Source organism: Ornithorhynchus anatinus, chromosome 11 (genome assembly GCF_004115215.2).
Source record: "Ornithorhynchus anatinus isolate Pmale09 chromosome 11, mOrnAna1.pri.v4, whole genome shotgun sequence".
Taxonomy (NCBI): Eukaryota; Metazoa; Chordata; class Mammalia; order Monotremata; family Ornithorhynchidae; genus Ornithorhynchus; species Ornithorhynchus anatinus.
The window spans coordinates 47,569,369-47,584,409 of record NC_041738.1 but is presented as its reverse complement, the minus strand read 5'-3'; the positions used below and the strand labels follow the sequence as shown (position 1 = coordinate 47,584,409).

General features: G+C 43.1%; 1 protein-coding gene across 4 annotated transcripts in view; it reads left to right on the top strand.

Moving 5' to 3' along the window:
- Positions 1 to 14,828, top strand: part of ATP2C2 (ATPase secretory pathway Ca2+ transporting 2) — an 86,402-nt gene extending 71,574 nt beyond the window's left edge. Inside the window, exons 16-27 of one of the 4 annotated variants that reach the window (XM_029075149.2) lie at positions 1,394 to 1,495; positions 2,218 to 2,374; positions 5,126 to 5,296; positions 7,554 to 7,651; positions 7,744 to 7,794; positions 8,006 to 8,172; positions 8,310 to 8,378; positions 8,474 to 8,590; positions 11,159 to 11,306; positions 11,817 to 11,915; positions 12,244 to 12,312; positions 14,325 to 14,828. In XM_029075149.2, coding sequence (XP_028930982.1) covers positions 1,394 to 1,495; positions 2,218 to 2,374; positions 5,126 to 5,296; positions 7,554 to 7,651; positions 7,744 to 7,794; positions 8,006 to 8,172; positions 8,310 to 8,378; positions 8,474 to 8,590; positions 11,159 to 11,306; positions 11,817 to 11,915; positions 12,244 to 12,312 — 1,248 coding nt within the window. In that variant the 3' untranslated portion in view covers positions 14,325 to 14,828. Of the gene's footprint in view, positions 1 to 1,393; positions 1,496 to 2,217; positions 2,375 to 5,125; positions 5,297 to 7,553; positions 7,652 to 7,743; positions 7,795 to 8,005; positions 8,173 to 8,309; positions 8,379 to 8,473; positions 8,591 to 11,158; positions 11,307 to 11,816; positions 11,916 to 12,170; positions 12,313 to 14,324 lie in introns of those variants that run through there. The other 3 variants (XM_007671647.2, XR_005660545.1, XR_003762850.1) reach the window with 3 other exon arrangements.
- The last annotated feature ends 213 nt before the right edge of the window (positions 14,829 to 15,041 follow it).

The window sequence follows — 15,041 nt, the reverse complement described above, 5'->3', positions numbered from 1 at the left end:
CTTGGAAGTCCAGCGCTTAGAACAGTGCTCGGCACATAGTAAGCGCTTAACAAATACCAACATTATTATTATTATTATTATTATTAAAGTACCATTCAGCAATAAAGAGAGACAGTTCCTGCCCTTACCGGACTTGCAGTCTAGAAGAGGGGAGACAGACATCAAAACAAGTAAACAGGCATCAATATAAATTGAATTGTAGATATATACATATTTACGTAAGTGCTGTGGGGTGGGGAGAGGGGGGTAGAGCAAAGGGAAGCAGTGTGGCTCAGTGGAAGGAGCCTGGGCTTCGGAGTCAGAGGTCATGGGTTCGACTCCCGGCTCTGTCACTTGTCAGCTGTGTGACTGTGGGCAAGTCACTTAACTTCTCTGTGCCTTAGTTACTTCATCTGTAAAATTGGGATTAACTGTGAGCCTCACGTGGGACAACCTGATTACCCTGTATTTACCCCAGTGCTTAGAACAGTGCTCTGCACATAGTAAGCGCTTAACAAATACCCAATTAGTTCCCAGGTCAGCTGACCTCCCCCAGTTGAATCCTCTTCCCACAAAACCACATTGCTCCACACAGACGTGACCATTTTGGAAACAAGTTTTCTTAAGCACCTCAAGTTCCACCCTAGAGTATGTTTCCGTGATACGATTTTCACTTTTTTCAGTTTCAATAGGTGGAAAAGTATTCTTTCGGAGGCTTTTTTTCAAGCTCAAGATTTCAAAAGAGAATCTATGACCAATTTCTCATTCTTCCTTTGGGAAAGTCGCTGAGGCTGCTGTGTTCTAAAGTGCTTCCCAAAATAATGAACTCATTTCACTGTTAACACTGGTCAGACTTCTAGCCTGAAGCTCAAACTATTTCCCTCTTGGTATCTATTTTCTGCCTCTTTTTTTCTATGCCCCTAAAGGGGAAAAAAAAATAAAAGCAAACTTCATTATATTTGAAAATAAAGCTACATTTTGCATGCTGTTATTCACATAAAGCTATAAAGCCAGAAGTTCCTGGATAAGGACAAGACTATGAAATCTTGGGAATGATAGACTTGTAAGCTCATTGTGGGCAGGAAACATGCCTACCAATCTGTTACACTGTATTCTCCCAAGTGCTTAGTTCAGTGCTCTGCCCACAGTAATTGATGATAGCAGTGAAAAATAACAGCTTTTGGGTCTACCACTTTCTGATTCAATTGTCTAATCACCCTTTCTAGTTGGACACTAAGTAATTTATATGTTAATTCACTTGATGGAAAATGGCCTTTAATTATTTTTTGCATCTTTGACTTCTCATCCATGTCAGATGGTACTGGATTATATCTTCATTTGCTGAGTTTTTGCATGTATTCATTTTTGACAGTCCACTTCCACCCTCACAACCCAACTTGTTTCATTATTTTAGATGGAATTAAGTGATATAAAAGATATGTACCTAAGGAAAAAGGAAATCCCATTCAGCTCAGAACAGAAGTGGATGGCAGTAAAGTGCACTTTGAAAAACGAGGTAAAGTTTGCGGTCACATCCTTAGAAAGTAGCCCCTTTGCAGAAAATGCTATTTTCCAATGAGCTCCTTGGAGTTAAATTGTCTCTGTTCTCCTTCCACATTGTAAATCCCAGCCCAGTGAACCCAAATCTTCCATTTGAGAGACAGTTTGAGGCAGTAAGAACAAAAGGTACAGGTGGGGTTCAAATTAAGTTCACTGTGTATAAACTGCTCTACATAGCTGCTTTTGTACTTGGGCCCTCTCAGCAGAGTGATGTCACAAAGTCAGAGCTCTGTCATTTTGGTATGTGGAAGGGGGAAGAGCAGCAATGGTAATTATTCCATCAGCATGCCACCCCGCTTCCCTTCCGACGGATTTCTAAAGCACCTGGGGGAGGTTGCAAAGAGGGCAGCACTTTTCCATTTGATACAGGCTTCAAGTAGAGAGGGATGAGAGGAGTCAGAAGGAAGGTGTTTTTCCCTTCACTGCTCTTGAGAAGGTTCTACTGCACCCCAAGGAGCTTTTGGGGCTCTTGTGAGATGAGGGCTGTCTATCCCACGGGCTGTCCTGATGATGAGACTCTTGCCTTCATGGATCAAGTTGAGAGGTTTGCCGCAGAAGGAGGAGGAAAAAGGGAGCAGTTCAAGAGGATGGGAGAGAGGTAGAAATGGGTCAAGTGGCTATGAAGCGTTACTCTAAGGTACTGTGATGTTTAGTGACCTGGTTTTTCATTTGATTCAGGAGCAGGAAGAAGTTTACTTCATGAAGGGTGCTTTTGAGGAAGTGATTCGTTACTGTACTATGTACAATAATGGTGGAATACCTCTGCCTCTCACTCCACAGCAGAAATCCTTCTGCCTGCAGGAAGAAAAGAGAATGGGAGCCCTGGGTTTGCGAGGTGAGTCACTGGTTTTCACTCTAATCATATTTTAAGTCTATAATTGACTCTTTCGCAGTAGCAGTAGTTTTTATTAAATGCCTACTGTGTGCAAACCACTTGTCAGCACTAAGGAAAAGGACAAAGATGAGCCCTCAAGGGGCTCTTCTGCTTCTGCTGCTTCTGTATAGTATTTGTTAAGTGCTTACTATGTGTCAGACACTGTACTAAGTGCTTGGGGAGATACGAGTTAATCGGGTTGGTCACAATCGCTGTCCCACTTAGGGCTCACAGTCTTAATCCCCATTTTACAGATGTGGTAACCGAGGCACATAGAAGTGAATTGACTTACCCAAGGCAGCACAGCAGATAAGTGATCAAGGCCTTCTGACTCCCAGGCCTGTGCTCTATCCACTAGGTCATGCTGCTTGTCAATCTCAGAATAAGACGGAGGGTTGGCAACAGACACTTAAAGGATGAAACAGAAAAACAACATAAAAGAGGTGGATAAGAAGAAATACCATTCAATCAATCTCTCCAGTAGCTAAATAAGAATCCAACTGCACAACTGTCAACTGTTTTCACTATTCTTTAGCATAAATCAATCCATCAGTAAGTCGGTAGTATTAATTGAGCACCTATTGTGTGCAGAACACTGTATTTGCCTTCAACAAGCTTAAAAGATTGAACTATAAGGAAATCATTCTTTCCAAAAGAATGCTAATTTTCAAAGTTCCACTCTTCCCACACATTTGTTCTATGAAAACTACATGCATTTTTGCAGTGGAAGAAACCACAAACTGTCAACCTATGGTTGCATTTGAAGATCAGGTTTTAAGCAGGCTGACTTTTCCAATGACGAGCAAAGGAATTTGTCCCATTTGAGTAACACTGTCACAATTGTTCATTGTTATTGTGAATTATTCTGGTACTGTCATGAAATGCAAAAGAGTTTGTAAAATACAGGAGACTGAGGCCTTTCTTTTCCCCACCTTTTAAGGCATGGTTGATTGCTTCTGTAAATTCCCCTTGTGGCCAAGAAACCACCTCTAAAGAAAAAAAAGTTGAATTCCTTTAAAAAGAAAACCACTCTTATTCATAAGCCCTATTTTTTTCTGCCAAAGGGTAAAGAAAAATATTATCCGATAAGTACCCATATTTAACCAACTAAGAATTTTAGAATACTATATTAATATATTTGTGGAAAGAGCACCAATTTACAAATTTTCACCTCTTGTCATACATTTGCTGTAAAACATAATAATATTAATGATAGTTGTTAAGCCCTTACTATGTGCCAAGCACTGTACTAAATGCTGGGGTAGATACAAGATGATCAGTTGGACACAGCCCCTTTTCCTCAAAGGCCTCACAGTCTAAGTAAGAGGAAGTAGGATTTAATCCCATTTTACAGATGAGGAAACTGAGGGACAGAGAATTTAAGGTACTTGCCCCAGGACACATAGTAGGCAACTGCATAGCCAAAATTAGAAGCCAAGTCCTCTGACTCCCAAACCCATGCTCTTTCCACTGGGCCATGCTGCTCCTGTTAAAAACAGAAAACATTTAACAGATTTCACTAGCTCTAATAAATCCCATGTTCTGGAGTGGAAAGCAGGAGTTTAACACCAACTAAGCTGAATTCAGTACCGGAAGAAGAATGTGATGAATTTGAGCTACTGGCAGAGTGAGGAAGGCCACCAGCGTTGAGTTTGTTCATTCATTCTTTCAATCATATTTATCAAGCACTTACTGTGTGCAGAGCACTGTACTAAGCGCTTGGGAAAGTACAATACAGCAATAAAGAGACAATCCCTGCCCACAACGAGCTCACAGTCTAGAGGTGGGGAAGATGGGCACATTAATATAAATAAATAAAATGACAGGTATATACATAAGTGCTGTGGGACGGCGGGGAGAGAAAAGAAAGCAAGTCAGGGTGATGCAGAAAGGAGTGGGAGATGAGGAAAAGTGGGGCTTAGTCTGGGAAGGCGTCTTGGAGGAGATGGGCCTTCAGGAATAATAATAATAATTATGGTACTTGTTAAGGGCTTACTATGTGCCAAGCACTTAAGGCTTTGAGGGGGAGGAGGGAAATTGCCTGTCAGATTTGAGGAGGGAGGGCATTCTAGGCCAGAGTTAGGACGTGGGCCAGGGTAAATTGGAGGCACAGTGAGAAGGTTGGTATCAAAGGAGCCAAGTGTGCGAGCTGGGTTGGAGGAGGAGAGCAGGGAAGTGAGTTAGCAGGGGGCGAGGGGACAGACCTCCCGCCTGCCCAACTGCGCGTTCCAGCCACCCACCCCACTGTGCGACCAAGGCACGAGTCTCTCGGCACCTTTCGTAAACTAAGGTATTAAGTCAGTCTTGCCTTGAAGAATAAACACCATGTGGATTTTCCCTTTAGACTGTAAGCTCATTGCCAGCAGGGAAAGTGTCCGCCAACTCTCTCATACTGTTATATTTTACCCTCCCAATCGCTTAGTACAGTGTTCTGCACACAGTAGGTGATCGCTACATACGATTAATCGATTGAAGATTGATTGGCTGTCATTCTTTTCAGGTGCATCTCTTTGGCTAAATCTCCCAAGTCATTGGGAGTGACATTCAATTGGCCCATTCAATAATGGAGTGACAAATATTTATCTTCCGTGCACGTAGCAAATTCGAGGTTCAGAACCCCACCCACCCACAGGGAAATTAGAATCTGTTTTGTGGAATGTTTTATAGTTTGGTTGTGAAACTCATATGAACTACATCTCTGTCTCTTATTAGTTTTAGCTCTTGCTTCAGGTCCAGAGCTGGGCAGACTTACATTTTTAGGCCTCGTTGGTATAATTGATCCCCCAAGGGCTGGAGTGAAAGAAGCGGTTCAGATTCTCTCCGAGTCCGGCGTATCTGTGAAAATGATAACGGGAGATGCCTTGGAAACTGCTCTGGCTATAGGTAACAAACAAGAAGGGAGAGGGAGGGGATGGAAATGGGGAAGGTTTCAGGGAGAACAAGAAGCCAGGTTTTGCTGACTCGATTTTTCAGGAGAAATTGCATTGTTAGACACGTTGCCTCAGCAAGTCTCTACTGAGTGCTCCACTGGGTTACGCAGAAACACTGAACTCTTTGGGAGTTGGGTATCTCTAATCCGCACTTTTGAGTCTGCCTCGTCAACCCGTGAACCACCGAGCCGAGCTGGCTGGCAACGATCATTTTTCTTGAGCACCTGTGGAGTAGAGTGGTCTGTCTGCACCTAAAGCTTAGAAGAGTACAGTAATTAGCCAACATAATCCCTGACCTCAAAGAGCTTACAGTCTGTTCTCTCAGGATTGGCCATTCCCTATCTCCACACACCAGCCCCCCCACTCTTATGCTGACCCCAAAGGCAAACCTGATTCTATGTACCAGGCAGGAAGTCGTCCTTACCCGATAGAAATCTCACCCTACAGGGCACTACTCTCTGGCTGTTTGTCCTCATCAGGTCTCCTCTAGCGCTGACAGGGCCAATTTAACTTATTTGAGGGCCTGGACACGCAGAGAAATTTTACTCTGGGTCCTCAGAGTACAGAATAGTCTCTAGACTGGAAACTCGATGTGGGCAGGAAATGTGTCTGTTCATTGTTATATTGTATTCTCCCAAGCAGTTAGTACAGTGCTCTGCTCTATAAATATGATCGACCGATTCAGAGACTCAGATCCAGGGTGCATTTTGTATGCATGTGGTGTTTGAAGATGGAATGAGGATTGCATTTACCAAAGAGCTCACAGCTTTGGGGAAACCCAGGGCTTGATCTTATCTCTTCCAATAAGGATTGTCCTTCTCCCAACCAGTTATTTTAGCTCCAGAAGCAAACAGTGAACTCTCTTTAGCCAGAAAGTCAGGATCATTGTCTCGTCAGTCCCCACAATGGCCTCAACAAGGAGATAAGGTAAAGTTCTTTTCCTTTGACCATCAGGAAACTGAAGTCCTCACCCAAGTTCTTAGAGTTGATTAGAACTGTACTAGGAATCCCGTGTGCTTTGCCTTCCCTGGTAATAATAATAATAACGTTGGTATTTGTTAAGCGCTTACAATGTGCAGAGCACTGTTCTAAGTGCTGGGGTAGATACAGGGTAATCAGGTTGTCCCATGTGAGGCTCACAGTTAATCCCCATATTACAGATGAGGTCACTGAGGCCCAGAGAAGTTGTGACTTGCCCACAGTCACACAGCTGACAAGTGGCAGAGCTGGGAGTCGAACCCATGACCTCTGACTCCAAAGCTCAGGCTCTTTCCCCTGTGCCACGCTGCTTCACTCTCCTCTGCTGTTAACGCCAAGGGACGGCAAAGGGTATAAAGTATATGAAATGTACCTGAGGGCTCCAGTGAATCTGAGAGTGCTTTGGAGGTCATTTACATAGACTCACCCAGACTGGGAAGTGTATTCTCAGTTGAAATTCCAGAAGAAATTTTATTTCTGTTCCCTTGAGGATTCTCAGTCTTTTTTGGCTCCTCACCCACTCAGTGGCCCTAATGCCAGACATTGGAAAGGGAAAGTCCTTCTTCTTGAAGAAGTGTGGGGGAAATGATGAAGGCCACTAGAAATCCTTAGGAGCTGAAATGAGGAGACTCCTTCCAGCAATTCTCCAACGGGTGGGGTCATGGAGATTGGAGCTACAACCCACTGGCAAACTTTTTCTTCTTTTTATGGTATATGTAATAATGTTGGTATTTGTTAAGCGCTTACTATGTGCAGAGCACTGTTCTAAGCGCTGGGGTAGACACAAGGGAATCAGGTTGTCCCACGTGGGGCTCACAGTCTTCATCCCCATTTTACAGATGAGGGAACTGAGGCACAGAGAAGTTAAGTGACTTGCCCACAGTCACACAGCTGATGAGTGGCAGAGCCGGGATTCGAACCCATGACCTCTGATTCCAAAGCCCGTGCTCTTTCCACTGAGCCACGCTGCTTCTCTATGTTAAGCACTTACTGTGTGTCGAACACTATTCTAAGTGCTGGAGTAGGCATGAGTTAATTAGATCGGACACAGTCGCTGCCCCGCATGGGGCTCACAGGCTAAGTAACTTGATGGTGAAAGGGGCAACCAAACGAGGCTCATCTATTTCTGGAGCCTTCCTTCTGCATTCTCCTCCTCCCTCTCAATTTTTACTACCTGTACCAGTACTGGAAGCTGTGCAGCAGGAAGCACTGACCCCAGCTCTCATTTGAAGGCAGGAACATCGGTCTGGGCAACGGAAAGCTAAAGGCTATGTCGGGAGAAGAGGTGGAAAACACGGCTAAGCCAGAGCTGTCTGCCAAAGTTAGAAAGGTAAGCCGTTGGAAGATGAGCCGTTTGAAGACCGTGTAGGTCTGTCTTCAGCTCATACCGTAATCTGATTTAGATCCGCTTTTACCTTACAGGTGTCAGTATTCTTCAGAACAAGTCCAAAGCACAAACTCAAAATAATCAAGGTATGTCCGGTCCCTGAAACTGCATTTAAGCCATTCAAATTGCCAAAAGTGGAAAAAGTCAAGTGTTGATTGCATCATATTTGCATTTCAAGTAATTATTGGAATTCGATTTTCCAAAATGAGAATGGAAGAATGTATTTTTCTCAACGGGTCATTTTCATCATAAACGATCACGATGCCGTCGACACGAACATTCTGGGTTTTTCCGCAGGCTTTGCAGGAGTCTGGCGCTATTGTAGGAATGACAGGGGATGGTGTGAATGACGCAGTGGCCCTGAAATCTGCCGATATTGGGATTGCCATGGGACAGACGGGGACTGATGTCAGCAAAGAAGCTGCCAATATGATATTGGTGGATGATGATTTCTCCACTATAATGTAAGCTACATTTCAGATACGTGCTGGGCAGGAGTAATGTCCCGAGTACTTCTTAACGTTTATTTGGCTTAATGCTGGGTGGTGGAAGATTCCACAAGTACTCATTAGTTTAAAAACTATGTCCGGTTGTCTTCCAGGAACGCGGTTGAGGAAGGCAAGGGAATTTTTTACAACATAAAAAACTTTGTCCGGTTTCAGCTTAGCACGTAAGTAGCGACTCCTCAGAGGAAGTTTCTCATTAACCAGATCCACTCTGGAAATCTGAGATTCACAGTGCCCTGTGCCTGTTTTTACTTTACAGGAGTATTTCGGCTTTGAGCTTAATTACTCTCTCCACAGTATTCAATTTGCCAAATCCACTCAACGCTATGCAAATTCTGTGGATCAACATTATTATGGATGGACCCCCAGCTCAAAGGTAATTAAGTCGATGAATCGGAGTATTTACCTAAGGGACATTATCTGAGCGGTGTGGATGTCCAGGACAGTGGAGTTTGTTTGGGTTTTTTTTACCAAAAATCTCTTTATTTTCCAAAGGATTTCAGCTTTCCCCAGTGCTAGTATCCCATTTTTTCTGATGGATCTTTGTCACCCTCTATGGTTGCATTCCAGATCCTCACTGAGGGATTCTGCTCTGTTTCCTCAAATTTAGCCTTGAGAGATACTTGGCCTTTTAGTCCTGTCTCAGGATTAACCGTCCACATCTTTATTTCCTCTCAGCTGGTCTTTGCAAACCCCAGCCAGGATCTCTGTCACTGCTCACCTAGGTGCTCTTGGGCTCCAAGAGACCAGCTGTCCCAGAATAAGCTGAAGTTGGGAGTGCTGGTACTTGTCAAAGGTCACAGGCCAAGCCCCCATCTTTTTAAAAAGTATTTATTTAAATGATATTTCCCCTTTTCCCTCTGCTCCCTCTACCCCCCCCCCCCCACCTCTTCCCCTCTCTGCAGCTAAACCCTCTTCTCCCCCCTTTCCCTCTGCTCCTCCCCCTCTCCCTTCCCCTCCCCTCAGCACTGTACTCATCCGCTCAACTGTCTATATCTTCATTACCCTATTTATTTTGTTAATGAGATGTACATCACCTTGATTCTATTTATTTGCTATTGTTTTAATGAGATGTTCTTCCCCTTGATTCTATTTACTGCTATTGTTCTTGTCTGTCCGTCTCCCCCGATTAGACTGTAAACCCGTCAAAGGGCAGGGACTGTCTCTATCTGATACCGATTTGTACATTCCAAGCGCTTAGTACAGTGCTCTGCACATAGTAAGCACTCAATAAGTACTATTGAATGAATGACTATTTAAGTGCTAACTGTGTGGCCAGGAACTGAACTAAGCGCTGGGGTAGATACAAGGAAATCAAGCTGGACATAGTCATCCCTGTCCCTCATGGGGTTTACAGTCTCAGTCCCCATTTTACAAATGAGGTAACTGAGGCATAGAGAAGTTAAGTAACTTGCCCACAGGCTACCAACAATTTCCAATTTCCCTTGGGTGCTCACCATTTTACCTCCCAGAAGCCTCTTCTGTTTTTAGAGTTGAGGGCTCCACTTTGACAGCCCATCAAGCCTGAATCTGTGCCACCCTGGAAACCCAACCCAGGACAGAACACCCAGACTCGGGCCCCTTCCACAGCAGGGCATACTACTCCTGCCGGTCTTTAGGCCCAGCACACAGTCAATCGGCGGTATTTATTGAGCACTTACTGTGTGCAAAATGCTGCACTAAGCACTTGGGAGAGTTCGGTACTGTAGGGTTGGTAGACACGATCCCTGCCCACAAGGAGCAAGCACGTTTCCTGGTTCTTTTGGACGCTAGGGCGAGGAAGACTTTAGGCATGAAATCTCAAAAAGATTCCCCCTTTCCCAAAAGATTACTTTGAAGTTACTGGAATGTGCCCTTTTTAAAAAGATTCACTTCAAAGGGAAAGTAAAATTTTACTCATTTGATGGGAGCAGTTGTTAGTATCTTTGTAGAAGGCCAGCTCTTTTGAAGGAGATACTTAAAACCTTTTCTTCCAGGAGGCCTAGGTTTTAATGCAAAACCAACATAAAACTGGGGCAACGGGGCTTGCAAAAGTGATTGAAACTGATCATCTCTGGGTCATATTGTTTGCACTTTTGTTCCATGGTGTCTTTAATGCATTTCTGGTGTTGATTCTCCTCACCATCCTTGCCCAACAAAGGCGTGATGGATGAACACTGTCTCAGTGCTGGTCTGACTGTGTTTTAGGATCTCAAGTTCTGTGAATCAGTCATAACCACTCGATGTTAATCAGTTAGTTAATGGTATTTACTGAGCACTTAATACGTGCAGAGCTCTGTGAGCGGTTGGGAGAGTACAATACAGCAGAATTAGCAGACTCGTTCCCTGCCCGTAACGAGCTGTTAAGAATTAAATGTAGGTGGTGTTGGCTGAACTGCTCCAGAAGTAAAATATTCAGTTTGGGAAAGGTCCAGAACATTCAGTCATAAAGGCAACTGGACACTATCATTTCCCAAATCCTGATTTGGGCTAAATTTTGATGCAGAATTGGCATCACTCGCTGTCTTTAAATCTGCAGAAGATCTATGAAATGGGGCTTAAGACTGCGAGCCCCATGTGGGACATGGACTGTGTCCAAGCTGATTACTGTGTACCTACCCCAGCGCTTAGAATGGTCCCTGGAACGTAGTTAGCGCTAAACAATTATGATTTTTTTTTAAATAGAGCCTGGATTGAACAGCTTAAACAGTCTTAAGTGATCTTGGTATTACCCTTTGGTCTGTTCTTAGCAATTAAAAAAAATTTTAAATAATTACATTGTACATTTTCCCCTCACCTCCTGGAACTGAAAACCCAAGGTGGTTGCCTTAATGAAAAGATTATTCTGCTCTCCCATAAAGCCCATCTACCTAATGAATGGTAGAAAAACATTTTTTAAAAGAAAAAATTTCCAAGTTCTTTTTTTATTTTTAAGCTCAATCCATTGCACTTTTGTTTTGAATAGTTTGGGAGTGGAACCAGTTGATAAAGATGCCATTAAGCAGCCTCCCAGGAGTGTTAAAGATACCATTCTCAGCAAAGCACTGATCTTGAAAATTTTACTATCTGCTATCATCATCATCAGTGGCACTCTTTTTATCTTTTGGAAAGAGGTGAGAAAAACTTTCTCCCACGTTTTTCACTGGCACCTAGAAAAATGCCGATTCCATTTAGAGGCTTCTGATATTATTGTTCAGTTTTGCCACAGGATTAAACACTTTGGCTCCTGAATGCTGTGTTTAACTGCCCGTAAATTGTTTTGAAGCTGGTTTTGCTTAATAATTATCCCATTATTAATTTTATCGGGACAACTATCTGCCCTAGGCTAGAGTACGATGAGTCTGTAGAAAAAGCTACTACAGTGTTCCCAGGTTTAATTTTAGTTAAAAATGCTTTCAAATTCTGTTGTTCCTCTAACAGTGAGGGTAGTCGGGATTTGAATTGCAATACAGTTTGAGAAATGCCATAAAAGTGAGATTAAAAGTTTGGATGGTTTTCATAAAAATTGATTGCCTTCATTAAAACAGAGGGATATGACACTGGGCTGTTTAGGAAGTGAATTTTTTTAAGACTCATTAATTTTTCTCCTTTTATGTAATTCTATTTTGCCTGTGTGTATTCAGATTCCTGAGGGCAAGGAGATCACACCCAGAACGACCACAATGACATTCACTTGCTTTGTGTTTTTTGACCTCTTCAATGCCTTGACATGCCGTTCTCAGGTGAGGCTCACTGGCCGTGCCAACAGCCAACTAATAAGTTTAGAAATAAAAATAGCGTCTACATTTATTATAAGTTGAATAGTTGATGAATGAGTAAATACGGACTCCCCAGAGGACAAGGAAAAGCCATAGGCCTAGTTACAGTCATACATTTAACCACGACTGAATTGATTAGGGTGATGGCGGATGGCTATTAAAAATGCTCACTCATGCCTACGACACAAATGGAAAATGTCGCTTTCTGATCTCTTTCAGACCAAGCTGATATTTGAGATTGGGTTTTTCAGGAATCGCATGTTCCTGTACTCAGCGCTTGGGTCTATTTTAGGGCAGATGGCTGTTATCTACATTCCACCTTTACAGAAGATCTTTCAGACTGAAAATTTGGGAGCATTAGGTAAGTTACACCGGCCAAAATCCAGGAAGAGTTTAATAACTTCATCACACTTTGGACTCCCTCCCCAGCTAGGCCGTAAACTCACTGTGGACAGGGAACCTGTCTACCAACTCTCTTGTATTGTACTCTCCCAAGCGCTTAATACAGTGCTCTGCACCCAGTAAGTGCTCAATAAATACCATTGCTGATGATGAATGGACTTTTTACAGAGTCCCACCCTTTATGTCCTAGCATTTTCACTTACCCGGTGAAATGCCCATCTTGCCGTACCTAGTGCTTTGAAACAGTCCCAGGCTAGAGACGCATCATTCCACTCTTGTGGCATTATTAATTATAACAACAATAATGGCTATTTATTCAACACCTCTGGGGATGGAGGGAACAACATGTTGTACTAAGCACATTGGAAATTACCATGCCCACAAAGACGTTACACCCTAATGCGGGAATTGAGTGTGCTGGAAGAGACTAAGATTAATTGTTTTGTCTCATCATCTGTTCCACGTACATGATTCTAGAGATGGGAAGAAGCTTTTAACATTTCTTCACCCTGACTTCCCCACCACCCAGAGGGGAGGAGGGGCTGTTACGAAGCAGGGACTGTCTCTTTTTTGACTTTTTATTGTATTTTCCCAAGCACCTAGTCTAGTACTCTGCACTTAATGAGTTTCCAAGAAATACTTCTACGTAGATACAGTGTGACACAGGTAGGGATTAGACTAGTTCCCAAGGGAGCTTTGCCCAAGGGGCATAGTTGTGCGGTAACCAGAATGCTCTATGAGCAGAAGCAGCATGGCCTAGTGGAAAAAGCAGGGGCTTGGGAGTCAAAGGATCTGGGTTCTAATCCATTCTTTGCCACTTGCCTTTTCTGTGCCTCAGTTCCCTCAGCTGCCAAATGGAGTTCAATTCCTGTTCTCCCACCTTCTTAGCCTCCCCTATGTGGGACCTGATTATCCCGTATCTCCCCCAGTTCTTAGTACTGCGCTTAGCACTTAAATACCAGTGTCATTAATATTATTATGACTATCATTATTACGAGGGCTGCTGGGAGTAAGTTGGAGGGTCCCTCATTAGGAAAGAGTCTAAGCTCAGAGAACAGTGTGGCTCAGTGGAAGAAGCACGGGCCCTGGGACTCCGAGGACCTGGCTCTTAATCCCAGCTCTGTCATTTGTCTGCTGTTAGGACTTTGAGCTTGTCACATAACTTCTCTAACATAACTTCTCTATGCCTCAGTTATGTCACCTGTAAAATAAGGATTAAATCTTCCTCCCTCTGATTTGGACTGAGTCCCATGGAGGCCAGGGACTAATTCCAACCTGATTGTTTTGTATCTATCCCAGTGCTTAGCGTAATGCCTGGCCCATCATGATTACTTAGCAAGTACCGTTTAAAAAAGCGAATTACTGATTGGGAAGAATAATTATGGGAGTTGTTGAGAGCTTACTATGGGCCAAGTAGCGTTTTAAACGCTAGGATAGTACAAGTTACAGCTTTCAAAGGAGGTGACCGTGGAAGGCAAATGGGAAGGGGCTTGACCAAACTCACATAAGGTTTTCCATCTCCTTGCACAGTTCCTCCCTGCTCACAGCTGAATTTGAAGCATGCTCAAAAACGTAATCTCCAAAATCTGTTTGCAGGACTGTAAATAAAATGAAGAGTGAGGGTTCAATCACTTAATCAATAGTATTTGAGCATCTACATTGTGCAGACCACTGTAGTAAGCGCTTTGGAGAGTACAACGTAACAATATAACAGACATGTTCCCCGTCTACACAAATGATCGCCCTGATTTGTTTTCTATAACAGTATCAGACGGAAGGGTAGAGTAAGAGAGTTAAGCTTTAAGCTGGAAGTTAAACATCCCCATTAAATGGAGATTTCTTGAAAGTTGTTGTCAGGGTTGGACTTCAGGTGGCAGGAGTTGTGCAGAATGGTAGGTAAAGACTGTTGAAGGAAAAAAAAACCCAGCAAACGACTTGACTTGTATTTTCCCTCTTTTCCCTTCCCGACAGATCTATTGTTTTTAACTGGACTATCCTCGTCAGTGTTTGTCCTGTCAGAACTCATCAAACTCTGTGAAAAGTATTGCTGCCGAACAAAGAAAATAAAGATTCATCATGAAGACGTATAATAGGCTCAAACCAATATACATTTTCATAATATATATTTTCTACTGACACTGTGACTGTTGCCTAATTCTTCAAATGTGCCCCTTTCTTCAACAGAAAGATTTTTAGGAAACACTTGTCTACGTAAACAGCCCATTCACTCTCAACACTTGATTATTTTTCTCTCAGATTCTTCCACAGCCAGGTCAACTTTCAGCAAACAATTCTGACTTCATCCAGTCATCTGTTGTACACTCCCAATGCTTCGGTCTCTCTCCACTACTCGTTAAAGGGCTATCCTTCTGGGAAACAGATGCACCTGTACAGAAAACTCAGTCTATTTATTAAATTGCCATGATTTTTATTAATAAAATTTATTAAGATATTTTAAACTAAGAGTGAAAATGAGGCCATCTCGCTTTTATTCTTTTTGCCTTTACTCTCGGGAATTTCCTCGAGGCCTCAGCGGAGGGCTGATCTAAGAAAAGGGAGGGCTGCATTTGTTTTGTTTTTTTAATTTTGGAAGAGGACAAGCTCTGGTCCTGGCTGGGAAACTGAGCTCCTTCTAAACACTAGGTAGACAAAGAGGACAAACACTCCACTAATCCTCTAGGCCCGTAC